At 39.1% G+C, this 27,744-nt stretch overlaps 1 protein-coding gene across 4 annotated transcripts in view; it reads right to left on the bottom strand.

The window, feature by feature from the left end:
* SRGAP1 (SLIT-ROBO Rho GTPase activating protein 1) overlaps window positions 1–27,744 on the bottom strand; it is a 139,733-nt gene that overhangs the window by 26,614 nt on the left and 85,375 nt on the right. The window contains exons 5-16 of one of the 4 annotated variants that reach the window (XR_001991449.3): window positions 24,057–24,239; window positions 23,539–23,667; window positions 16,400–16,621; window positions 15,522–15,623; window positions 13,672–13,869; window positions 13,468–13,552; window positions 9,656–9,683; window positions 7,203–7,305; window positions 6,665–6,698; window positions 3,524–3,584; window positions 3,275–3,352; window positions 1,636–1,768 (exon numbers count right to left, since the gene is read on the bottom strand). Coding sequence is in view for 3 of the 4 variants with exons in the window: in XM_030237956.2 (XP_030093816.2) it covers window positions 1,634–1,768; window positions 3,275–3,352; window positions 3,524–3,584; window positions 7,203–7,305; window positions 9,656–9,683; window positions 13,468–13,552; window positions 13,672–13,869; window positions 15,522–15,623; window positions 16,400–16,621; window positions 23,539–23,667; window positions 24,057–24,239 (1,324 nt within the window). In the remaining variant the exon portion in view is untranslated. Of the gene's footprint in view, window positions 1–1,633; window positions 1,769–3,274; window positions 3,353–3,523; window positions 3,585–6,664; window positions 6,699–7,202; window positions 8,653–9,655; window positions 9,684–13,467; window positions 13,553–13,671; window positions 13,870–15,521; window positions 15,624–16,399; window positions 16,622–23,538; window positions 23,668–24,056; window positions 24,240–27,744 lie in introns of those variants that run through there. The other 3 variants (XM_030237956.2, XM_030237958.2, XM_018919678.3) reach the window with 3 other exon arrangements.

The raw sequence follows: 27,744 nt of genomic DNA, 5'->3' as shown, positions 1-27,744 counted from the left end.
ATTTATACTTCTCTTAATGCTTAGTCAAAATAATGAAGACATAAAAACATCAAATGGGCAGAATCTGACAGCAGAAACTTTGAGAAAGAAATCTAGTACAAATGTTTAATGATGAAAGTGATTATTCATTTGAACAGCTTATCCAAGAATGTGGTAGATTTTTTATCAACCAAAGCCACTAAATCAACAAATTTTTCCAGCAGATAAACTTTAATTCATCCAGAAGTTATGGAAACCTGCACAGGATTATTAGGCAAAGTTCTATCATCCCTGTCATGTAGAAAATCACCCACTCAAAATGATCCTTTTTTACATTTCAATTCCTATGACTTGCAGAAATTTTCTGGGCTGTGGCACCACAGTCAGTTAAAGCTGAACTGAAGCAGAACCAGGATTATGCTTCCTAAAAAGACACTGTCCCGCTCAGCATCAGGGATCAGACTGCTAAACTGTGGTTTTCAGGTCTTTAGGACTCCTCAGTGCCACCAAGTCTGTAAGTGTAGCAACAGCTGCAGAAAACCCTGCAAAACCAATGAAATGCAAAATACCGCACACAGATGTGACTGCAGCGCTGCACGCATCTGTAACCTCTAGGAGGAGTTACTGCAATCTTCCCTGTGTGGGAAGCAAACCACACACACACAGCCAAAAACCACACCTGATTGCCAGCCTGGGACTCAGGGCACCCATCAACTGGTGGCCCTGCCTGCTGGGCTGAGATCTCTGCCAAAATAACAGTTTGGAGAGCCTGGCCTAATTAATATCCCAAAGGACTGGCTCTCATTACCTGTGAAACTGCCTCCTTCTCCATTCAGTTGAAGGGGGCAAGTTATAAAGGAAGGGTAGAAAGGAAATTCTTCCTCCAAGCTAGCTCCTCTGACCACTGTGCCCACAGGGAACAGCAAGTCTACTGATGGCTGGCTTGGCCTCACCGCTCAACACCTGCAGGGGCCAGTGAACTGGAAGAGGTTTTGTGCATGTCAGGGCAATTCACTCATCCACTGACAACTTTCCAAATTACTAACACCTCTCCATGTCTGGTCACGAGCACCAGCAGGGCACAGACCATGCAATGCTCCTCCAAGGCATCCCGTTACAACTCATGTGCGGGAAGGCAGACCAAGCTCTCCTGCAGACAACACTCAGCTGTTCCCCTCCATCCCTGCCCCCAAGAGTTTTCGGGGTTAGACTGGTGGTTTTCAGCAGAACACAATAAAGGTCCAGACTCACACAATGTTGAGCAGTTAGTTACATATTCACCAGTGCTGACCCCAAGCTGTGGGGCATGAAAACCTTGGAAAGTAACACAATCTGTTTGCATGTTCATGACTTCATTTGCTTCTGTCTGCCTCAGTGCACAGAGGGAAATAATAATGTGTTTAAATTTAACTATGCCTTGTATACCAGAGGATATTCTTCCTGCCCTGTTAAACAAAGAATTGTACTGTACATTAATCCCAATGGAAAAAGGGAACAACCGCAGCTGTGAGTATGACTAACAACTGAGCCAGACTGCTACACACAGCAAACAAATAATCTCAAGAAAATGTGTGAAGTTAGCTGTCTTTTCAGGCTACTACTGTGTATCTGAAAGTAAAATTCTATTGAGGAAAAACCAGAAATTAATACTTACTGATACAAGAAATAAGATCATTAAATCTTTCCTTAGGAAAGACAGGATTTTCCAGCCCTCGGAAATAGAGCTTCAGTACTCCAGCAACTGAGTTAATGTCATGGTTACTTTGGTCATCTGCCAAAGGATTTTCACCTTAAAAAGTAAATAGAGTGAATGAAACACACATGCAGGAGCATTCTTGCACGGAACATCTTTAAAAGTGAGTGACATTTTGGGCGGTTTTTGTTTTTAGTATGTGGGAGGTGGCAATGCAAGCATTCAAGTGAGATAATAAACACTGATTTAGAAATCCCAGGCTATGATTAAACTAAAAAAAGGCAGCCTAAATACTTCCTTAAAATTACATAACCTAGTGATCTCTTAAGTCCTGAACTTCCAGCTAGGTATTTATGGACACATTATGATTTACAGTTAGTAAAATAAAAAAGCCAAACACTCTTAATTGAATAGAGTTTTGCAGACTTTTCTTTGGAGCCCTACATAAAACAAATGGAGTCAGACCACTCATTGAATTGAATATGGGTCTTCATTCTAAAAAATTAAAATATCAGGAATATATGCAACCACTTTCTTGAAAATCTAACTGAAACCTCAGCCATGGCTGCACTGTTTTATTTATGTAACTTTAAATTATATAAATAATCTTTATTTTGAAACACTTTAAAATGTATGGATCTTCAAGGATAACACTATCTAGGAGGAGGAATTAAGAATAAGCAGATTTAAAAGCTGCAGAATGGAGGGATGTGGCTTCACTTAGCAAGTGAAAACAGCTGCTTTACGTATCTTGTCAAAGAAAATATCAGGTTTAACAAGCTATATATATATAACTAATACTGGGGAGCAAAATACTGTGCATCTTTTTTATGCTTTTAGTCACAAGACTTATTGCTTCAAGGTTTTTGTCATTTGCAGCTGATCTGAAGAAATTTTAATTTTCCCTAGAAATTAAAACAACCCAGCTTTTACACTTAAGAAAAAAAGAGTGTAAGATTTAAAAGGATTCTAACAAGTATTGCTTCAACACAGTTGGAGGATGGCTGGATCCTAGTTTCCCTAGCAGAGCAATCCAAGGCTGGGTGTTGAAAGTCACTGATATTAAAAAAGCTGGTTGTACTTCCTGGCATTTTTCATGTAATTCCTCCTCTGGGGGCTGAACTTTCCCTTGGGAATGAAAAATGGAATGACCCTTTTTTTAATTCCCTATTTGCCTCGATCATGATGAAACTTTGGCAGAGGGGTCAGACAGTTGAGCACTTGTATTCCAGAAGATCAAGCAACAGGACTTTCAAATTTCTTTAAGTGGTCTCTTGAATCAAATTAAACTCATTACCTTTCTCTTCTGAGGATCTTTAAAATAAAATATACAAAAACTATTATTTGCAGTTTACCATTAACAAAAAACTAATGTTTACAGTTGATTGTAGAGTCACATGCCTTGTCCAAACAAAATGAGAAAAACCCTCAAGCTCCTAGGATGTAATGGGGGGAAAACATGCACATGTCATCATTGCACTTCACGTTTAAGCATGTGATGGTGGAAAGTTTTAGGTGCAGCACACAGAGAAAATGATTAGAATTTACGAGATTTTTAAATGTCAGATATTAAAGTGCTCAAATATATGAAAATCCAATTACCTCTCTCAAATGAATTTTTAATATCATTGACTTCCACCTGGGAACCAGACACTCTAAAAATCCCCTGATGCTGAAGACCTGCAGAAAAGATGGGAGACAGTGCTGAAAAATTACTTTATTTTTTAATATACTTAAAATCTGTATTTTAAAAACAAAGGTGTGGTGCTAAATGAGTGCTAAATGTGGTGCTAAAAGATACACAAAAAAGTCAGGGCAATAATGAAATGACATCGTTTTTTCAGATCTTACCATATAAATTTATAAATCTGATACAGCTTTCCACAATAAGAGGAATGACTTGCCCCGAATCCTGCAAAAACAAGAGCAGAATGAGTGAGCTGCAGATCAGAAAGAGGAAACCTCCCTGCTATGGCCTCAATGTGAAAATGCACTTGGGTCAATCTAGATGGACATACAGTGCTGGCAAAAAAACACCTAAGAAAAAATACCACTTTTAACAGAGCTCTCTTCCCATTTAGGGAGGGAGGAAAAGGAACAGGTAAAGAAAAGGATTATGGCTCTCAAAATAATTTCTTCAGGAAATTTAGTTCTCTACCTCTGTCACTGTATCTGGCTAACACTGTATGTGACATCTATGCTCATGCATGCACTTTAGATTTTTGAAGCGAAATGAGTTAAAGCAGTAAATTTGCCTTTAAAAAAGATTATTATAAGAATCATAACTAATGATGAAGATGATTCCTCTGTATCCATTTAACTGACCTTTCTTTTTCTGGTGAAGAAAATCCTACGTGGACCTAATTACACAGGACCCAGTTCCTCAATGTGGAGTGGTTTTTTTTTTTGGTTTTTTTTTTTTTTTTTTTTTTTTTTTGTAAGAAGTTTATCATAAACAATTAACAAGGCTTTTCTGGATTTGCTGGACTATGAGAAATATTCTTGGAGCAGAGCCACCAAGTGACATTGCATGGGGTACCATGATGTCTCACTCCTGACTGAGAGCACTGCTATGGGCTCTGCTGGTTTGTGTGCCCTGCCATGGGGCAGATGATGGGCTGGCATGTTGTTTCTGGCTGCTCTAAATGGTTGGCAATCCCCAGGTGGTGAATTGCAGCTACCCTGAGCTGAGCATGTGCTTCAGCTGCTTTGTGTCTATGCACAAGGTCACTGGGAAAGGGAGGTCACAGCCTGTATCTCCCAACCTGCAGAGCTCAGGAATCACAGCTCCTCATCTCAGCAATGACACAGCAGTAGGTCTGTAGCTACACTTTCAGTTCCACAAAAGTGTTTTAAAAAGGGATAAAAAGCACTTGTGATGGGAGGTGGAGAAAATGACTATACACTAATTATATTAGTGAGTTATTTGTCATTTTCTTTTAAACTGATTATTTTCCAAAATAACCATTGGAAACCTTTTGTTTTGGCACTTTAAAAAATGGATATTTTAACCCAAGTGACCAGAAGTTATCAAATACAGATTAAAGACATAAATGATATGATTAAAAATTATTTGGAAAAAATTGGTGCTTATGCTGCAGAAATTACTGATTCATAAATAATCTTAAAATTTCTTGTCTTGGAAGCTGTAATTTTTCTTTCCAAATGAGTTTCCAATATGTAAGTGCTCAGAGAATTGACTAATTCATTTGGAAGTTTAGTATAAAATCAGTCTGAATGATAAAATCATTAATTCAAAAGCACCTTGTAACTCAGAATACACATTTCTCTTACAAATTAGTACTTTGTTTTCATGCTAAACTACACTAATGGGAAGTTTACGAATTAAGCTCAAGTAGAAAAAACAACTAAAAAGGTTTGAAAAATAACACACAGAAAGCAATTGCACCTCCTGAGGTAACCTAAATCCCCAATCTTACATGGACTCTGCACTGTTTTAGTGGGGCTAACAAAAGATTGTTATCACTGACTATGCTATTTAAACTGTGGCTTCTTTGTCTCTTAATTTGAAACCCAGCAAAGAGTGGCTAGCCAAGAACCAGTAATGGCTCGATTAGCATTTCCTCTTTGGCTTGTGTCATGATTCAGTAACAGCTAAATAAAAAACCCCTTGGATCAGGTCAGTTGTTAAACCCAGGAACACCATAATCTTCACCAACACTGAGCAGCCTGGCTCTGCAGAACAGCAGAGTATTAGCAAAAATGCACAACAAGCACCCACATCTCTTGTTAGTAGTTCATGGTTCATGCAAAGAAATGTAAAGCCTAGGAAAAGATAGTGTTTGCAGTAAGAAATTACAAAAAAAACCCAAATCCCTTTCCGACCTGTTTTTGGAGAATTCAAAACTTTGTACTTAAGTAATACCCTAAAATAATCTAAACTAACAGCTTTGCCCTTTGGATCTAATCAAAGGAAAATAATTTGAAGTAACAATTTGTGTTGGTGAGTGTCAAGAACAGTGACCCTACAGCTACTCTGAATTTAATCTGATGTGTGTAGTCAGTGAATGGATGTTTGTGACTAGTTATAATTTCTTATGATGTAAAACTCAAGCAAAAAGCAGTTTGGTGTAACACACTATTTCACTAGCTGTGCCTACCAGGAATGACAGGGTCTTTGGGCAGAGATGCTGTCCTAAGGTAGTTCCCACATTGGCAAATCTGACATAAGGCTACCAGCTTTTTTGACCTTTCCTTTTGAAAGACTAATTATGTATGACTCCCCACTTGCAAGTAAGCCCTGTCAGCCACACTGCCATGTTCCTCAGTGAGGCAAAATGATGGGGTACCATTTCTCCTGATTCGCTTTGTCTTACTTTAGTCTAGGGGCTTTCACAGTGAGAATTTCTGCTTCCTTGCTTACTTTCACCCTTAAGGAAGAAACTGCTGATGATACTCATCTATTTCTCATGAGATGATTTCTCAAGGTCTTTGCATTTCATGGCACCTCCTGTGTAACAGTAACAATGAAAAAAATAATAATTTCGCCTTTAGTTGTACTGAGGATGACTGAAATCTTGATTCAAAAACAGCTAAATCAATACAGTGCCACTGAGCACAGAATTTGTTCTGCAAAATGTTTGCCTAGCTATACTGAACAAGAAAAAAAAAATCCCTGTAATATTCAAACCCAATTCACAGAGCTTGCAGCCAAGAATTTAATTCATTGAATTCATAAATGTATTTTGACAATTTTTTTAAGATTTCTTTCCTGTAGCTGTGTCAGCTAGTGTCCAGAGGCACAAACTGTGATGTGGGCGAGTCCTTGAAAATGAGTAAGAGAATATCCATCATTTAAGACTACAATCCCTCCAGAGTTTTGCTCTGGTTTAGTTTTGCCTGCTATATTTGTACACTCATTTCTTAATGCAAACTTCTCCCTCCAGGTCTTTGAAAGAACTCATTTTGAGCCAGGCAGGAATGCAACCCGAGAGCGAGGCAGAGCTGGTTCTCTTGTCACCAGAACTGTACCTGATGTCTCGTGTGAGAGTTCCTTCGGCCTCGGCTAGAAGCATTATTAGAAATAAAAGTAGGAGAAAGAAGAAGATAGTAAATACAGCAAAGATACAAGATCCAGAATAGCGTTGATCACAATTTCACACAATATAATAAATTCCTAAAGTCATAGGAAATCAAAATCTGGATATCAAACCCAGGGAAATGCTGCTTCTCCACTTTGAACACCGGATGTTATGAAAATAGCAAGCAGGAAATTGTGGTAAGTTGTGGGATGCACCACTACGTCCTACCTACTACATGAAGCAAAGTTTCCTACTAAAAGCAGGCTGACAATACTATTCCTACTTGATTAACACAATTGTAGGGAGGCTAATGTGAGAAACGAATCCCCCTCTCTCCCTTTGACTTCAGGAAGTATTATATTGATCAACTGGGAAAGAAGAGCCCCAGGACAGACTTAAACATAATGATCTGCCTCAGCTTTTGTGAGGCAGTGACCATTATAGCAAGAAGTGTTGAGATCAGCCACTGGGGTGGCTGGTGCCAGTACCTTGATGAATGACTCCAAATCACCATTAAACAACTTAGCACTATACTGTGATCGGGGTCTGGGCTTCCTGTGTTTCTGGGGCTTAGGGGGAAGATTTGGAGGCCTAAGGGAAGGGAATATGATTACTGAGCAAGGCAGAATTAAGCCACACAACAAAATGAAATGTCTGTAAGCTCATGGCAAAACAACAGAACATTGTAAAGGGAGCAATAAACACAATACTTATCAAATAAAGACTTTCCATCAAATTTAAGTGTACCACATTAAAGAGTGGAGAACTCCCCCATTAAAAATTACTTATGGATAAATAATGACATTCTTTATGAATCCCTGTTTTGCAGTTTTACCATATAAATTTATTCCAAACACTGCACAATTGGAATGGCTTTTTTTGTTGTGGTCATGCATAAAATGTGCAGCAACCACTGGAATTCATCCTGCCAGCCATGGCAGAACACAGACCACTTGAAGCACCTCTTATCAAGCAGAAAAGTTGCTTCATGCTGGAGAAAATTCAAATGCAAATTAAAGCTGCTCAACACACTCCTAAGATGCTTCAAAACCAAACAGTCTGCATTTTCAACTAGAGCCAAGAAGGTTAAACAGCTTTAGCCCTGCACATCCAACCATCAACAACTTCACACATGAAAAATCCACCTTGCTAATTGACTAATGGAATTAAAAGTATATCAACTTGAACAAATAAATAAAACCAGCATAACACATAAAGAAGTAAAGGAAGAACACATAAAACTCTGGTCTGCAAAATTTTACCTAGTGTTTTACATGTGGTGACTATGACTGAAAGAGATTACAGGAAATAAATACTGTACTCTAGATCACAAACTACTTTGTGAATGTCATGCCAACAGTTAAATGCCAACAGCTTCCTTAGTTCCCATGCACCAGCAGTTTCTACAGGTTTTTTTGAACTTAGCAAAAAATCAAATGTTTTTGGGGGATCAGTGAGAAACAATAAAGCATAGAGCATTCAGCAGTGGGGCTTTAGTTTGTTTGAGTACTATCTGCTATTTTAAACTCATCTTTAAAGAGATCTTCTTCCCTCCTACAATTTAACTTTGACCTTAAAGAACATTTCTGTTTGCATGTCTCACAGTCCAGAAAGATAACTGAACCTTGGGCAACAGGCAGGGCCCAGCCAAAGCCCAGGAGCTGGTGCTGAGGAACAGATGGGCAGGCCCTGCTCCTCAGAGTATTTTTCTCTAAGTGACCAGCTGTAACAAGATATGAGGTAAGATGGCTTCACTGCTCCCCCACTTTGCTAAGGTAAAATCATTGCCTAAATCCACCATCTCCTTTCAGCTGTTTACACAGCAGGGAGCTTAGGATGATGTGAGCCTGATGAGTCGCCTGCATTGGAGTCAAGAAAGGAGGTTTTCTCATTAGACATAAACTTGTTGATTTCCATGCATTCCCAGAATGGCAGCACCTGGAGGCAGAGTTAAAGGTACAGTTGTCAGAATTAATGGCAGCAATTGGGAAGAATGCTCTGATTTGTAACCACTTTTCAACTGAGGTCATGTAAGCAAAGAAGTTGAGGAAGTCCAACTTTACAGAACTAACAAAGGACATGGAGTGGTGGGAGAAAATCCGGTGTAAAGTCTGTAGAGATGTCCTGGAAACATCAGGAGCGGGAAATATGGTTCTTGAAGGCATTGGGAAAGGATGTATTGCATGGGAAGGGAAGAGTGAGACCAAGCAAGCTGGACTGGATGTTCTGCTTCAGCAGGGCACACTGCCTGTAGCAGTGATACATACACATGGCAGCTGCAAATTCAAGCAGTTGCCATTGCCCTCTCCTAGTCTCTGGGGGCTGCAGAGCTTATCCAGGTTTATATCTGGAGGCAGCTTCAAAGCTGTGGCATTACACAACTTAAAAAGCACATGCAGCACAAAGCTGGGAGATCTAACACTGAATCCCTTCTCTTCTGTGGATATATAGAGCTGTTTCAGTATGGAACACATGGATGCGAGGGGAGGCAGGTATTTGTCTTCAGAGCTAGGTTATCAAAGACACAGCCCATTGCCCAAATTGATCTTCCTACCAGCTTCTTTTAAACTGTGTATCCTGATCAAGTGAGTTACAAACTATGAGAGGCAAGGTATCTCTGACAACTGAAAAATATTTCTTTTCAAGCTCTTAAGTTCCCCTTGCAACTTCCAAATTTGATGTGTGATTCACAAATATTTTTGAGGATCTCCCAGCTTGTCCCACCCTTGGCACTGGCCAAAGCAGCTCACAAAAATGAGGAAGATGAATGGTCTGATCCTTTACTCATCAGCATGCTGAAACAGAAATGCTGAATGTTAAAATACACAGGGTCTGTACATAATTTATGTAACAGTAGCAACAAGCCTTATGAAGTTGTCCTAAAATTCTAAGAGTTTCCCTATTTTTTAACTCTAAACCAAGTCAGATAAAAATATCTTACCTTGTTGTCATGTATTCAGCCCTGTGACCTAGAAAGTTTAATAAAACAGGAAACAATAATTTGTAGGCTTTAGGTTGAAATTTTTGTATCTAAATGATACTTAGTAAATTATTTTTAACCCTAACTTTCATGCTACCAAGCAAAAGATATACAACTATACAACAAACAGGGCACTGGAGTTACCTACTATCTCCACAGTTCACTTAAAATACAAACACAACCCATGCTATGGAACAACTTTAAAGAAGCCTACCCAAAGATTTAGTCACTTGTTACTGTAAATAATTTCAAGTAAAAATCCAAACAATGTCTGTTGTTGGTGCTCATATGTTTCAGTGGCTGAATCAGTATGGAATAGAGCTGTGCCAAGATTAGATTACATCTCCCCATGCACCTTGTCCCTAAACCTGTTCAATGCTGAAAATGCAGAGCTCTAGACACGAGTAGTTATTAAAAGACTGCTTACTCTCTTCTCTCTGTGTATTACAGGAAAAAAGTACAACACTGTCACTGAGAAACACCAGAGAGAACTGCAGGGAACTGTAAAGAAGCAAATATCATATTCCAGAAAGGCTCCTTGGCAGATCAACAGACCAGTAAATCAGGCATGACTGACTCATCATAATGAAAAGCAAAATAATGAAACAGGACAAAGATCATGGTATGGTAAGTTCCAATGAGCCCAGCATTGCCAAAGGGAGATTGTGCCCTATTAATTTATTGAAAATCTTTGAAAATGTCAGTAAAATACTGAATGAAGAATCAGTTCAATTAATTTACTTAAGCTTTCAAAGGCCACTGATAACTTTCTTCACAGGAGGTGACAAAAGAAACTAAACAGCCATGGATAGAGTGGCAAAGTATTTTCACTGATCAAAAACTAGCGAAGAAAAGGGAAACCCAGTGGACTTATAATGGTCTTTTTTTCATCATGGCAAAAAATGTAACAGCCATTTACTCAGACCTTCCCATTAGGACCATTTATGCAATCCAGAAGGTATTTATTAATATCTTGAGAGATCACAGCAGCTAAGAAGGCAGGGCACTGTGCAGATGACTGAAATACTTTTGTATCAAATCATGACAAAACTGTGAAGCCCCTTAAAGGGGTTAAGTGACACACACTGCACACAAAATTCACTATTAGCAGGGTCAAGTAAGGTATTAGTGAAGAATTAAACATCTATGCCAGTGAACAGATCTATGGATATGATCTCTGAAAATCACTCTGAGCTTCACTTGGGCTAGGTCCCAGTACACGTCCCAGTTTGAAAGTGACACCAAACCAGCTTCTCAGACTCCAGGAAGAATTAATAACAGTGATATGAAAAACATACTATTACGTGCCAGTGTTCAGATGCATGCAAAGTACTGCACAGTACTGAAGATCCTAGTCTGAAAATATATTTTGCAATACTAGAAGAGTGTGGATCCCCTCAAAGCAGCACAAAGAAAACGTTTTGGGAACAATCTCTGACAGTAACACATGAATGTTGCTGGCATCTATGTCAGCTAGGTGAAAAAGAGATCAAAGAAGAGTATGAAAAACAACCTATGACAGAAAAAGTGTAAACTAAGGACTTCTCCCTACTCAGGTTACTACGAGAAATTCACTGAGACTAAGAATTCCAATAATAAATGTTAGTAAAACAGAAGATGTTACAAATACTGTGCCTGGGAGGAGTTTTAAACACACCTTTGATATTAAACATTTTAGGGCAAAAGGTGTCTGGGCCTTAGGGGAATTTCTTCTACAACTTATTTTCTTTCCTGGATTTCCCTTTGCTTTGTTGATTTCTTCTTTCAATAGATGAGCCTTTGGATCAGGACTAATGTGATCATCAGTGTGCTTCCTATGTTTAGTATCAATTTCATTGGAGTGTTTCTTATTTACTTTCTAAGTGGGTAGAAGCAGATTCAGCACAGAGCACTTCATCTATCTTCCCTGGGCAGATCATGAATATGTATCTCTTGTGTTCATAAACAGCAAGACTGTAGTAGGCAGGTGATGAACCAGAATAGAAGCCAAATGCTGTTAACACTGTGGGCAGCAGATGGGAACCTGGATCTATTCAGCCTACATCCTTACACTCTACAGTTTTGAATGAAAGCAAGAAAGGGTGCCAAAGGAAAACTTGCAATTGAGACAATCCTCTCCTTCTCCCCAGTTTATTTAACAAAGCACACTGTGTTATTTGTCTGCAGTCTTGCTGATATGAAAGTTTCCAGAAAAGGCAGTTTGAGGGGAGCAGTAATGTCCAACAAATTCATTTCTGTATTACCTGCAGCAATAACGTTCATATTACCACAGTAATTCTATCCTCTCAATACTCCCCATTCAAGAAACTTTCAGAATCCAGGTCCTCCATCTAAGACAGGGGCATTTTAATGCAGGTCATGCCTCAACTCAAGGGGGTACTAGAGCTTTTTAACCTTTAAAAATAATGGCTCCAAATATCAGCTTTGAATGCAAATGTGTATGTTTGAGGTACTATTTGCATGTGCCATGCTATGGTGTTGGGACAAGAAGTATGTGCAAAACCACTGTGGGCAACACAGATTACTACATGGGGGTTACAGATGGTGTGTAGAAGGGAACTCTTCAAACAGAATAGTCCAAGCATGCCTCAGCATGACAGAATGGCCCAGAGCCTAATGGCAATTTATCACTTGGGTCACCCTGCTGAGAAGTTTTTCTTTAGGTTTCCTTTCAAACAAGTCTTTCCTTACTTTTTTCCAACATGGTTTATGCAGCAGATTCTGTTGCCTTTTATCTCCCTCCCTTCCACTGTATTTTTCTAAAGACATTTTCAATGAGCTTCCAGAAGAAAAACATCCTCTTTTTTTGACTCAAGTCAGCTGCACACTGTTTTGTGTGAATAAACTGTTCACGGCACACACTCAAAATAAAAATCTATTAAATGAAAACTTCCATGAGAAAGAAGATAACACAGATGTCTAAAAACAGCTACCATCTTCTACAGTTCAGTTTTGACAGAAAATGCTGCTTAAATCCTATCCCCTACTTCAGTCACTCCCTGGATAGGGGTTTGTTTGGGTTATAGCCACTGAACGGCTAATAGCTGTTCAGGCACCTCCACGTGATTTGGGGATCTGGGCTTTTGTATTAAAAGCAAGAGGAGATGTGATTAACTACAGATACTTGGCAGTAAAAAGAAAGTAAGTTTTACATCTTTCAGAGTAATACTTTTTGCAAACAGGTTTCCTTTCTTGAGTCTAAACTTCAAAATCATAGTCTTTAACTTCCAGAAGAAGATTTTTGTTCTTTGTGGTGTAATCTCGCTTCTTCTCAAGTCTGTTCCACTCTGTGTGTCTAGTCCTCAAGTCTGTACTGCAATTCCCCTTTTCCCTTTGGTGCATGAGGAAGTTTCTGTTGGAAGGGCTGGTAAGAGGCTGGAGCTGTGCATAGTGTGTGATTCATTAAAAACCTCAAGTCAACAGAATGGTTAGGGTATAGAAATACTACATTTGTCACAGCTCTTGAATAAACCTGCACTGACTGTGTCACTCTCCTTTCAGGCACGAGATTTTTCATTCAGTAGTTCTGTTGCCAAATAGTCATTTGTCTAAACATCTGTGCAGTGGGAATAAGTGTGTGTTGAGGTAATAAAATCAATTTACTGTGTATACTCTTACCACTGCACCAAAAATGTGATTGGTAAAAATCAAACCTATGTTTACTGGACAATTAATCTTTAAGTTTTGTATTTTTTTTCCTGCATATCTTTGGCATTTCAGTAGGTTCACTGTATAGTTTGGAATCACTTTTCAGTTTATTGTGTGATATTTACCTTCTCCAAGTGTCCTCTGCAGCAAGTCATGTTTTGCTTGAAGTTTTGTGATGAGATTGCTACCTTCCAGATATTCTCTGAATTTCTGTAGAAATGCAGATGAATCTATTACTATGCATGACACATAAATCCCAGGAATTTTTGGATAACGTTTACTTCAGGTGTTTGGTCTGCATCACATGAATGAGGAAGCAACCAACATACCATGAAATAGAACTGCTCTGTTTCCTGCTGGTTAGCTCTTCTTTTTGCAATGCTAGGCTTACTCAGGTATGTCTCAGAGACTGTCGACTTCACAGACTCTGTTGAGCGACTGTGCTGGAAACACTCTGACACATCATAATCTTCTATGGTGACCATATCTTGTATTGTCTGCAGGGTAGCCTCTGTTGTTTTCTTAACCTGGTGTTAAAAAGCATAATTTGCCAAATGGCAGATAATATATACAGGAACAGCTTAGAAGGGAAGCTCATTACTCACAGTAACTCTCTGGCACACTCCCCCAAACAAACTGGTGTGTAAATGTGCAAAGTCAGGTGTGCTACAACAGACATCTATGTAACAGGCATCCTGTCTCATTCCCTGCTTTATCATGGTCTAACCCACAAACACAGATGCACCCTTGTGTTGGCTTTGTAGTGCACTCAAGCATTTTTTTGAAATTAGAATTGAAATGTGACATGATTTGATTAAGGTCCCCAATCTGGGAGGCAAGAGATGATACAGTACTCTGGAGAGTCAGCTCTCCTAAATGTGGTCAGTGTGTTATATCTAATATGCACATCCAGGGATCTGGATCTGGCCAGAACAATGTGATCTTCCAAGGAAAAAAATCTGTGACCCCTGTGCTGTGCAGTGCTGTGATGAGGGGCACAGTGACATTCAGACTGCAGAAGTGGAATACATTGTTGACAGAGAGGGCTCGAGAAAGAACAATTTACACCAGACTCCCAGCCCTCCTATGGCCTATGGAGCACCACTGCTCATAGTGGAAACCCAGGCATGGATGCTGTGGACAAGGGATGCAGTTTCCACAGTGCAATAAAGTAAATGGTAAGATTCACAAGGATGTGATTTGCTTCCCAGTTTTGCTTCAGGTGGAGTCTCTAGGAGGGCCAACCAAATCATGGACATGTCTACTTACAACTCCAATGTAGTCAAATATCCCTTCCATACCTGTCAAACATGATTTTTCCTGCTATGCTCTTGCACTTCATTTCACTGAAAGAAATTATCTTTCTCCTTCCATCTTTGTTACCTTGAGAGACTTTCTGAATGCAAGTGGTTGGGCTTTTTTTATGGCTACGGTACATGTCATTAACACTTTGTTCTAGACACTCAACACACAAACTAGAATGAGAAAAGCTGGCATCCTGAAAACTTATCAGTAAAGTACATGAAGAAACTAAATTATTTCTATGTTTTCTTTTAGGAACAGATTCTCATGTAAACTGAGGGACTTTAACATTGCCTCAACTGTGATAAAAGTGCATTTTATTTCCACTGCCAGAGCAGGGGAAAGAGAACAGCATAGTTTTTTCCATATTTTACAAAAAATTACATTTTATTTTGCTAGGTGAGCTGTTCCCATCACAGGCATTCATTAGTCATGTTTATAAATAGCTGTAGCTGAGAGCATAAGAGATCTTGACTCAGCTACCACAAAAGGCAGTTCAAATTCCTTTGTACTACAGAAGTAGCAAGTTGAGGACTGGACAAAGGGTTGTCACAGAAGACAATAACTCTTCTCAGTGGCTTTCTGTTGTAAGAATTTAAAAATATGTGCTCTAACAAGTTTACACTGAAGCATCTGCAAAACGTGGAACTCAGTAATGTGAATGTATGGACAGGTAAAAGACAAAGTTTCCAAACCTCTGTAAAGCAGGTGAGGATCCACCCTAGCATATGTGCCAGTATTTGATGTTTAAAATTAAAATCACTTATACAGATTGGAGCCACTTCGGGGTCATTTACATGCTTTTGGCAAGGTAGAAAACACTGCACCTTCCTGAAAATTATGTTCAATGCTTTGCCCTTGTAGATATAGGTCTTACCTCCTCATTTTCAATTTTGAGTGTAGCCAATCGTGACTGTAGTTGTTGATACCTAAGCATAAGCTCTGCTTGCACAGGTTGCTGGGCAGAGACTTGGCAAACCTAACAAAGAATCAAAAAGAGCTGTAAGATGCAAGTAATTAAAAAAAAAGTCAATAGTCTTGTTGTTCTTCTTAAAACTAGGTAAATTCCTACCAAAGCTATTAAAACTTAATAAAGCAGGCAATAAAATGTGCCCCTCTAAATTTAAAGTACTTATGTGCTGTAAGGTGTGAAAGTATGTGCTACAGCTTATGAATAAAGAGCACAACGCTTTTGTATGTGTGCTTTTTGTGGCTTTTGTATCACACAGAAATGCAAACCCTGGAGTTACCTTCAGAAAAAAGGATGTACATGGGTGATTTTTAATTCTGCTTTGCTACTGGCCTTTGGTGTAGCAGAACAGGGCACAGCTGGAGCGCCCACTATGCTTGAAATCTCCAGATGATAAAATGGGGGAAGAAGAAGGGGAGAAGGCTGCATTGCAGCATGAATAATTTGGAGCGGCTCTGTAGCTGCTCTCAAATAGCACCCACAAACTCTGTTATGAGTGATGCAGGCAGTAAAGACAAACTCACTGCTTACACTGGTGCTGGGCTGAGCACAGGCTGGCCAGCAAATTCATAGCAATGTCATTATAAATGATACAGAATACAGTAACACTTAACAGTTTTTACATGAGAACTTTGAAGCAGCAGACAGTGCTGCAAAGTTTTGCAAAATGTTATTGCTGATGCACTGACTTTTGGGTAGCTTACACCAAAGGGTTTGGTAAATGATAAACTCTCTATCCTGGTATACAGAAACAGTCACTTGGGGTCACTTGTCAGGGTACAGACCTCATCACCCATATGAGACTGGAACTCAAATTTCATTGGTGGACAAAAAGCAGTGGGGTACATTTCCATGAATCTTTGCTTGTCACTGCGTGGCTCCAAGCAGTCAACTGCATTTTCAATGATGTCTAATCCCTCATGCCTGGAAGTTTCAAGATTGTATTCTGCAGAAAGGTATGTTCTTAGGGCTCTGTTCAGACTAGCATGGTATCCAAGATCACAACACTAAAAAAAACAACAAAGGGAAAAGAAAACAAATTTAAAAGGAGAAATGCCATTCCAATATCACAATCCTGAAACTGTCACTAAAATTTTCTGTCCTGAAATTTTTCTATCTTTGAAGTATTTAGCAAAATATCTTCTAAATTAAAATACACTTCTGGGGTTAAGACAGTAAGTATTTAGTATCCTCAATCTGTTGCAAAGATTAATGGACAGTTTTAGAAAAGAGATCAAGAGCACATATGTGACAGTTTGCTTATCAGATACAGAAGAGCAGGAACAGCATATCAATAAAATCTGGGGCTCCACACACAAGTGGGCTTTTCAGCATCAGTAGCATCTGTAAGCCCTGAATCACCTATTTAAACACACCCTAACATAACTATCATCAGCAAAGTGAACTTGAAGCAATTCCTGCTTACCATGCCTGTGCCCAACCAAAACCTCAAATACTTTGAGCATAAGCAATCCATCTAAAATGCTTTTTCAAACAACAGAAAAGGTTTAACACCTTTTTCCCTGATCATGAAAATGTATTTAATGTAAACACCTTATTTCCCATGCTCATATAGAGCCAGAAATGCACATCATGTCACTAAATGCAGAAAGTCATAATTTATGTATTTTTTTTTCTATGAAATGGAATGTAATTGAAACCTAATTGGTAAAACATTAAGTTGTGTTTGTTCTTGAATTTTAAACATCCTCAATTTGCATTATTCATGTTTCATTAATATTTTAGAGAACAGCTGAATATATTTTAAAAATGTCACAGCAGTAGCTTATCAGCTGACTGTTTCCCTACATTGTACAGTAAATACCCTCAATTTCTGCTCAGTGAGCCTCCAGACAAGGGGAGATGTCGCCTCAATAGTGGCACATCAGTTTGCAAACAGTGGCATACAAAACAGGGCTCTTTATTCAAACAGGTGAGATGTGCCCCTACCAGAGGCCAGCGCCTGGCCAGAGCACTCAGCTTTAGAGTCACCCTGATGTCACCCACCCCTGCAGACTCCCAGGGTAACTATGGGGCTGGGTAAAGAAGCAATTTGAATTCAGTCCACTGTACCCTATATGCATATATGCACTGTTTATAAGAGTACCTCCCTCACAGCTACTACAAACTCCACAGGACTCATGGGATCACATTCCCCTCCCTTTCCTCTGACTTATTTGAAAAAGGAGAGAAATAGACAGAGAGGGAGACAGAAGGAAAGAGCTTTCAACCTATTTACCATACCAAAACCTTCGTGTAGAAGGGAATGAAACACTTTACTGATGAATAGAAGGGGATGAAACACTTCACACCTTGACTTAGGTACGGTAAGCACTAGTGACGAAGCTGCTCTCTGAAATCTAACAGAGAGCTGTTTTATTCACAAGGAAGCTTCCAGAAAGACTAAGTTTTCACTCCTAGCAAGTACTCAGGCAGTGACTGCAGATGGGAGAGTAGCTCTTCGAAAAACCAGATGCTGAACCATTCAAACAAAATAGAAAAGATGTCATGTTCAATCACACACACACACACGTTAATTTCTCTTTTGCATTCATAAAATGGAAATTTTTGTTACACTTACTAAAACAGCCACTCAACCTTTATACTGAAGTGCATCCATATTTCAAAGAACACCAGCCTCAAAAATACTGTTTCTAAAAGGAAAAGTCTCTTGGTGTTTTTCTCTTGTTCCATGTCAAATCATATCTCATATTTAATTCACTATCTTGGATGAAAAAGACAGACTAGAAGAGCTGATAAGAAAGTGAATTGGGACAGCTGTTTTATTTCATGTGCATTAGTTTCAGAGAGACCTCATAGAAGATTAAACTGAAAAGGACTTAGAAATAGAGGGCAGTGCCAGGTTTAGCATTGCCAACCACCCATGTGTTAGAAAACTACAGCCTGAATTTTGGCTCTGGTGGATTAATCTGAGTATTACTAGAAAGCTTATTGATTTACAATTAGAGCTGTGTGGGTTTCTGATGCAGCTTTTTTGCAAGCTGGAATATAAAATTGCAGCCTTTATGCTGTGACACAACTTCATTGTTTAACCCTTATCTGCTCAGTCACTATCACTGTGATCATCTTTGGCAAGTGATGACAGCTGAACAAGGCAATAAATCAGACAAGAAGAGGATTTTTCAAGTGAAGCAGAGTATCTTGCCAGGCTAAGACATTTTCTTGCAATGCCAATGCCAGCAGAGAAAACAAAAATAAAATGCAGATCCTGAACTAATGCTTTATCACACGTGGCTCTTTGAATGGAATTAAAACCATCTGAATCTGAAATTTTGCTTAAATTACTCATGCAAAAATAGAATTTGTATGAGGGAAGTTATTTTTTAAAAGGAAAACTAAACATTCAGATATCACAACTCATACTTCTGCCAGACCATAACCCACTTTCCCCAAAACCTGGACACACAGGGTAACAGCTCTGTCAGAGTATCCTGGTTATCCAAAAAGAAATGTTCTGTTTCAATCTGCTGGAAAGATGGCTTAGAAAAGAGAGTCATCTACACAGACACACTGACACAGATGTATTTACATGATTTTCAGGAAAAATCTGTAGATTTGTGGAAAGACTTCTACAGTTCAAGTGAGCAACCACACTGTCAGCCAAAGTAACCATGACTGTCAGAGGCTCACTAGTCAGCACACAGGTACAGGCAGGCTGCCACGGCTCTGCTGCCTGACTATGGGCTAGAGGTGAGATGTCACTTGCTGCAGTAACACATGGAGATGAGAAATAACAGAATGAAGTCAGAGAATATGAGTTTGTTTGCATTTCTGGATTCATAAAGACTTTTGGCTGGGCAAAATGAAGGAAGATGAGGGATGCATTTGGGATATGTCTGAAAAATTATCTTTGTAATTTGCATTTTATTCTTATTTCAAATTAAATCTGAAGCAGTCTCAAGAGCATTTACTGCCTTTATTGTACCCCAGAGTATATTTAGGCTTGAACAAAACAAACTGAAGTGCTTAGCACAGAGCTTCAACCAAACCAAGCTGCTCTTATTTCATTTAATTTTGTTTCAAGAATAGTCATAAAATTCCAATGTCAATGGAGAGAGGAATTAATAAAAAAAGACTTAATCTCTGAATAAGTCACTTTCTAAGTATTTTGTTACACAGACATCCACATTCAAATCAAAGGGATCTAAGGGTACATACCATATTTATGAGGACTTACATAATAAAGATTGTGAGCTGCATACACTTTACCCTGGTTTTAAACTTGGTTTTATAAATGATTAATAAAGAACCTTTACAGAATAAATTAAATTCATAATAGCTAAATGTTCCTTAACTTCTTAATGGTCCAAAGCATGCATACTGCAATTAGAGATTCAGAAACTTTTAAGAAAGATCAACACATTGATATTTTATTTATTTCAGCAGCAGAACTACAGTAAAGTTGTTTTGATCACTATTTCCTAGTATTTATCTTCACATCATAAAAACACATGGAAAGTCTGTTAAAAGGTCCTTATCTTCCTCTTAGACAAATTTAATGAATGTAAATGAGTAAAAGTATGTGCCATATGGACAGAGGCAAGTACCAACAGCCAGGTTAGCAGCACTGTGTAGTTTGTTGCTCTTCTGAAACTCAGAATCTTTAAAAAATTTCTACATACTAGGTAAAGATTATTTAATTCAGCTAATCTTTACTGGTTTTTATAGGCACAAATAAAGAAAATAACTAATTCTGTCCTGCACTTGAACTAGATCCCACTCTAGACAGCAGAGAAGAAATATTTAACAGAAAATTTAAATTCCTCTAGTACAATATGCAGGGGACAGAAATACATTGTGCACATCAAATCCTGTTTACCTCTCTGCTTCTTTGCAAATGTTGGTCTTATTCCTCAGCTCACTAACTGCATTAAATAATCCAGCTAAGACTCCAGCAATATTTTTATATTGCTTTTATCACAAGAGCTTAAAATGAGCAACATATAACTTTTAGTCAGAAGTGCTGAGCTCTGTTAATGAAATGACAAGAGTTGAACAGTTCAGACTGAGTTCAGATGGGGAACAGTAATTTAGGATTTTCCATATAAGCCTCATATAGGGAAAATGTCATAGAATTCAAATGAAAAATAGGTTGGTGGTTTTTTTTGGGTGTGGTTTTTTTTTTTTTTTGTTTGTTTGTTTTTTTTTTTTGGTAAAAATTAGTAGTTCTACTATCCTTCCCAACTTTGTTAGAAAAAAATGTACGGAGCAGTTTACTACCTTATTGCAAGTATTTATCCTGCTTTCATTAGATATATTTTTCACTGACTTAGGAAGACATTTCATTTCATTTATGGGCAACATCAACAGCATGGGGACATCTAAATTCTTCCATGTTAACTGGAATTCAGACACAGAGCAGAGGTAATCCCTTTCTGTACAGGCAATGGGAGAGACTTCAGTGAAGGACAGAAGTCAGGCTAGCAAAGCAGGACAAAATAGAGAGGGCAAAGAATGAAACTGCCAGCACTGCTCTGAAAACTCCAAATTGTACCATGACATTAACAGATTTATAGAATGAGGTAGTCTGGACTGTTGCAACATATGGCCACTGGGAAGCAAGTCTCACATTCCAATGATATAACTCCAAAACCTTGCCAAGATTCTTGCATTTACAAAAAGAGTTTCCTTTGTCAAGTGGCAAATACTCTGTCTAAATACCAGTGCTTTCACAGCATATTCTGATTAAATACAAATGTCTGAAAGACACTTCATTTAAACAAGCTCACAATTGGATTAAATTAGCTTTGAAGCAAATTCTGGTTGCACATGTTTACAGCCTACTCTTACAAAATAGTGGTGCAAAGGGCAGCTAGACTTTCCATTTAAATTCCTTAGGGAAGAGTAATTTCTCAAGCCATTTTGCCAAAAGAATGTTATTGTGTACATTGGTCCATGGCTCTCAAAAAAGACAGGCAGAGTAGATACAATTTTTCTGTGTTATTAAATATTGTAGAATGGATATTTTTATTAAAGACTAGCAGTTAGGAAGCTCTAGGATTCATGATTGTGTAAATATCCCTACATACACACTAACTCCAGTAGGTGTCTGCTCTGTGTGTATGGCCAGAAAGCTTCACTTCTCCTGCCCTCACAATCCTTTGTAAAGCTCCTGGCTGGTGGCTCCTCCCCTCAGTTTTCACTGCTACAGAAACCTCGGTGGACATCACTGAAGTGGGTAAGAATCACATGCATCTTCCAACCTGAAAAAGTTTTGACCAAGTTGAAACACACACTGGAGACATTCTCTGAGAAATGTGAACTTTGAAAGGGAAGGCAGGAGAGGTGAAAAAATGAGCATTTATTCCACTTCTGAAGGGGTGTGGGTGTTGGAAACAAAAAGAAAAGGACCTTTCCTTCCTTCCAGAATCCAAGAAGAATTTATGAAGATCACAAGTATGAGACATGCCCTAATTAGTGGCCAAAAATCTGTCATCTTTTAATCAGTTGCAGAAAAATCATAGACTAGGTAGGCTCAACTTCTCACTTGGGGGATACCCCAGCAGGTACACAGCTTGTCCTTTGTTTTCTGCCCTAATCTTCCACCTATAGGTCCTGGTAAATGCTTTCATTGCCTGGGCAACCTAGATGGGTGGATCAGGTTGTGCAAGCAGATGGATGCAGACTAGACAAGGACAGGGCACACAATAAACCAGAAGAAATCAGGAGCAAATATGCAGTAGCAACTAGGAAAGGAATAAAAGAGATGTTGAAATAGAGACAGAAAAAAATACTGAAAACACAAAAAAGATTAATTGCCATCTTTTACAGGAAAGCAAGAAAGAAATGAAGCAAAACCATTTGCAAGGGAAAAGTATTAACAAAATCAGGCAAGATTTTATAAATTTTAGAAACACACTAGAAATTATAAAGAAAATATCAGGTTTTAGATGACATATAATAAAACGTGCATATGGAGATATTTTAGTCCACTAATCTTAAGGAGGCATTTTTCCCCTTCCCTGTGAAGCTTTGCTTCTCCAGTCAGTAGAAATGAGACATCTTGTCAAATTCTGTATTAATTTATTCTATTAAGGAATAGAATAAAATAGTAAACAACATTCTAAGGAATGTTGTTTACTACTGGAAGTAACATATGTTACTGTTGCAGCAGCAAGCATATTCAAATATCTAGAATTTCAAATGCGCCACTTTTTCAGAGGTGGACCCACTAAGCCATTTAACCCTACAATGCTAGTGAATGAATGTTCTGGAGCTTGTGTTTGCTGTTTCTGTATATTCTCTATCATATATGAAGTCAGCTTACAAAGAGGGTGGGATGTGATAAGGGTGCAGGATGCTCCCTCTGCTTCGTGTAAATATGTCAGTAATACAGGAGACTAAATGCTGACACAAGTCAACATTAGTGTATAACCTCATTCTTCTAGGATGTTCTCATAAAAACAACTTACTGAAAATAAGTAACAGGTATGCTGACAGTATAGAGTGCAGGATTGATTGGGTCTGTCCTTCAAACTGCATGGAGTAAGAGGAAGAAGCCATTGTATGTATGATTCAATGACTAAATGAATGAAAAGACAGAATTTTGAAAACATGGAACAAAACTGTTTCTTTTGAATTAAATACCATTAGATGACCACTTAAGAAGTTGATCTTCTAAAAAATATCTAGATTCCAGAGATTGTACATAATGGGAATGTCAGATTTTCTATTGACACATGGGGTGCAAACACAATGTTCGAACTTTAAAGGAATCGGTTCAGCATCTTACTGCCACTTTATTTGGTGGAAATAAGGGAAAAACCTCTGCATGTACCATACAATATTATAAATAGCAAGTGTACTGTAGGCAGTCCATATGACTAATATATTCCCTTTAAAACTGAAAGAAAGCACTATTCCTGAAGAGAATAAACAGAAATACCAACATGCCGATACTTACATCGATCAAATCCGAAAGGTCATGGATGTAATACTTGAAAACAGAAGCATTGGTTGCTTCAAGGGTGAGCAGGTATTCATTACGGGCCTTAATAGATTTCAGCTTGTTCTCAGAATATTTGGCTTGACGCTAGGAAAGACATTTCATATGAATGTATTTTAATTACTTCATTTTTGGTATGCAGCAGAAATGGTAACAATTCAAGCACACATTCCTAGTAACAAGAAAGAATCTTAATTTCCAGCCTGCTATACATACAACAGATAGAATACAAAGTGAAAACTTAATATTTTGTTCCAAATGTGACAAACTTTACAGAAAGAATTATATTTGGAATTAAGTATCCCCCTCTCTGAACTGAAATTATGTCAAGTTATCTATAACCCACTGCTAGTTCAGTATGTGTACCTTGCTTAATTTTATTTCCCAGCTGGATTTCTCTGTATAATATCATACCAAAGAATGTCAGAAATGCACTGAATTTATTTCAAATTAAACTAAATAAAAGGATTATTTACTTTTTCTTTCATTTTTTCAATCTTCTTCACAGAGCTCCGTCTCTGGTGCCTTTCTTCTAGTCGAATATGAAATACAGGGTCTCCTGACCTCCCAATCTGTTTTTCTTCTTGCTTCTCTGCCTCCTTCAGTTTGCTTTCAGCACTGATGCTCTCTGCATGATACATGTGGTATGTTTTCATGACCTGCAAAAGGCAAGAGTCAAAGACGAATTGGAGAAAATGAAAATATAAAGGTATATACAGAAAAATCAGAGGGCCTTTGAGCAAAACGTTGACTTATAAACATGGATCTTGTGTAAGTTTCTTTGTCAGTGGAAATTTAGGACTTTTGGTTGCATTTTTCTTTTCTGGTTTATTTAACAGTATTCCAAATAGGGATTTTTTTTTCTTTCATTTTCTCTTAGAGGAAAGAGCAAAAGCCATTCTTAATAAATTTCAGTATTCTTATCTTCAAGTGAAAATCTAAAATAATGAACAACAAAACTAAATCTGTGTCAGTACCAAATCTATCTGATACATAAGTATCTTCTGGGCTAAGTGACAGCTTGGCTGTGGACACTGAATGTTTGAAAGCAGAAGGATCCCTTGAACACTGAGAAAAGGGGAGAGAAGGAGAGGGAATGGGAAGCTTTGGACTGGGAGCAAATCCTCAGACAGCTGGAGGGCTGTCCATGGCCAGGAAAGAAGTGTCTGCCCACTGCACAGCCTGCAGACTGGGCCTGATGTAAAACCAGATGAGAACTGAAGGAGAAGCTGCCTAATATATAAGTTGTGAAAATGTTTTCCCCACAGACCCAAAGGCATCTTTCTGCTACACACCTGCTGGGTCTGCAGATGAGAGAGCTTGGGCTGCCAGTATGCAAATACATGCTTGCACAGGCCACAAAGAGGAAAAGGGATTGGGTTATCCCAGTCCTCTCTTTCTTCTTCAAGCAAGAAAAACAGCCTGAGTCCTGCGTAGTGAACAGCAGTCAATCACAAACCCCACCTCTGCTGGGTAGGGCTGACTCTGCCCACTTCCACCAAAGGAAGTGTCCTTCTGCCTTCCCCAGTCTTTTGTTGTTTGTTTCTTTGTGCTGTTGTCTTAAGTTTAGAGCAGTGAACAAAGCAGGAAGGCATCCTCAGGCAGCCAGAGGCCTCCTCTTTTCTTCTAAAAGGTGCCAGAGCTCTCACCAGCAGATATTATCTTTGGGTGGAGGCCATGCAAACCATTCAGCTGAAGACACACAGGCAGGGAGGAATCAAACTGGCTGCTTGTGTGACCCATGGAGGAAACAGTTTTGGGAAGCTGCCTTGAAATATTCCCTTGGGAGAATGGACTTTTTGTAACTGAGTATTCAGGCCAGCCTAAGGAATATCCATGGAGTGGCAAAACACTACAGCTAGATATTGCAATTCACTACAGCACATCTTAGCATGGATTGACACAAACCAACTGCATGCCATGCCAGTGGGTGGCTGAACTGATGCCTATTTCATGTCCTGTGCATCAGAAACACAAACCCTTCCAGAGAAATGCAATTTTGCATAACAATGTATGTTATACACCATAACTGTGTATGCCACTACTTAAGACTCATGCCACTGATACTAAAAATGAAACAGACAACTCTTCACCAGCTTCCTGTAGTAAGGTAAAACAGTTGGTGACAAACACTAAAAGTGGCCCTGTTTTTATTTTAAGAAACATATGCTTACAGCTCTGTGGTGAAAAAAACCAAACTGCCCGGAGCAGGACTCCATGTAATTGCTGGTGCTGCTCTACAGCACACTGCACTCCAAGGCCCGAGCAGAGCGCAGAGCTCCCTGCCCAAACACTGCCTACACCCACTGGGAACCGCTGCTGCCCCACCAGTTCACATCTGCATGGATGAGGCAGAAAAAACTCCAAGAGATGGACAAAGCTGGGTTAGGAAGAGAAGGCAAGCCCACAAGGGTGAGGTGTGCAAGATTCCCAGTTTAACCAAACAGCATGGTCAGTCTCCTGTATCATGCACTGCTCCAAAGGCACTCTTACAGTTGTTGATGCTCAGTACCCAGGGACCTTAACTCATACAGCCACATGGAAACAAATGAATTACTGCAAAGAGAAGAAATAGACTTTTTAAAGAAATGGTTTATATAATAAAACAGAGAAGCACAGAAAGTGATATGGCTCTTATTAAAAATGACGGGGAAAGGAAATTAAAATCAAGGTTGTGCCCTTTTCTTTTGGCCTTTCTATTCAAATCTTTTAAGTGTTTCTTTACATAAGGCTAGAGGTGTTTGTTTTTATTTTTTATCTTTTGTTCTGTGTCATTTCTAAAGACTTTTTAGTTGGTGAGACAAGACTAACTCATGTGCCTTACCACCTAGAAAAGTTATTTTCTTTTGCACTCTGCCTGCAGAGGGAACTGTGGGTCCTGATGGAATTAACTCAAGAATTCTCCAAGAGCTGGCTGATGTCATCACATAACCTCTCTCTCAGTTTTTGAGCAGTCTTGGGAATTGGCAAAGTCCAGGCTGACTGGAAGCTGGCAAATGTTGCCCCAGTTTTCAAAAAGGGCAAGAAGGGCCCTCCCTGGAAACTGCAGGTCTGTCTATCCTACTTCAGTGCCTGGTAAAGCTATGAAGGAGATTATTCTGGGATGCATTTAAAAACACCTGAAAGACAATGCAGTCACTGGTCACAGCCAGCACAGCTTCATGAGAGATGTCCTGTTGATCAAACTTGATTTCTCTTTATGGCAAGGCAACCCACCTAGTTCCCACCAAGGGAAGCCAGCTGATGTAATCTTTCAGATTCATCATCAGATCTTTCAATACTGTCTCTCAGAGTATCCTTCTGGATAAATGTCCAGCACACAGCTGGATAAACACTTCATGTGATTGGTGAGCAACTGGCCCATTGGTTGGGCACAGTTATAGTGAATGGGGTGACATCAGAAGGGTGACCTGTCACTAGTGGGGTTCTGCAGGGCAACCGTAGGTCCTGTGCTCTTCAACATCTTCATTAATGACTTGGATACATGACTAGAAGGGATACTAAACAAGTTCACAGCTGATACAAAACTGGGAGAAGCTGCTGACTCCCTCCAAAGCAGGGGGGCCCTGCAAAGAGACCTTGACAAATTAAGAGAATTGGGCAATCACCAACCTCATGAAAGGTATGTTTTCATGACCTGCAAAAGGCAAGAGTCAAAGAAGAATTGGAGAAAATGAAAATATAAAGGTATATACAGAAAAATCAGAGGGTCTTTGAGCAAAATGTTGACTTAGAAACATGGATCTTGTGTAAGTTTCTTTGCCAGTGGAAATTTAGGAAAGGAAAGGTGTTGGGACTCTGCCCCTGGGATGGGGCAGCACTGGATGAATGGACAGACTGGGGAATGAGAGGCTGGAGGGCAGTGCCATAGAAAGGGACCATGGGGTCCTGGTCAAGGGGAAGTTGGATATGAGTCAGCAGTGCCCTGGCAGCCAGGAAGGCCTCCCATGTCTTGGAAAGCATCAGAAACAGCATCACCAGCCAGGCAAGGGAGGGGACAACCTCACCTTAAGTATTGTGTGCAGTTTTGGGAGCCACAATAGAAGAGGGATATAAAGTTCTTGGAAAGTGCCCATAGGAGGGCAACAAAGGTGGTGAAGTGCCTTGAGGGGAAGCTGTATGAGAAGTGCCTGAGGTCACTTGGTCTCTTCAGCCAGAACAGGA

The sequence above is a fragment of the Serinus canaria genome, chromosome 1A (genome assembly GCF_022539315.1).
Source record: "Serinus canaria isolate serCan28SL12 chromosome 1A, serCan2020, whole genome shotgun sequence".
Taxonomy (NCBI): domain Eukaryota; kingdom Metazoa; phylum Chordata; class Aves; order Passeriformes; family Fringillidae; genus Serinus; species Serinus canaria.
This window is presented reverse-complemented; position numbering and strand designations above follow the sequence as displayed.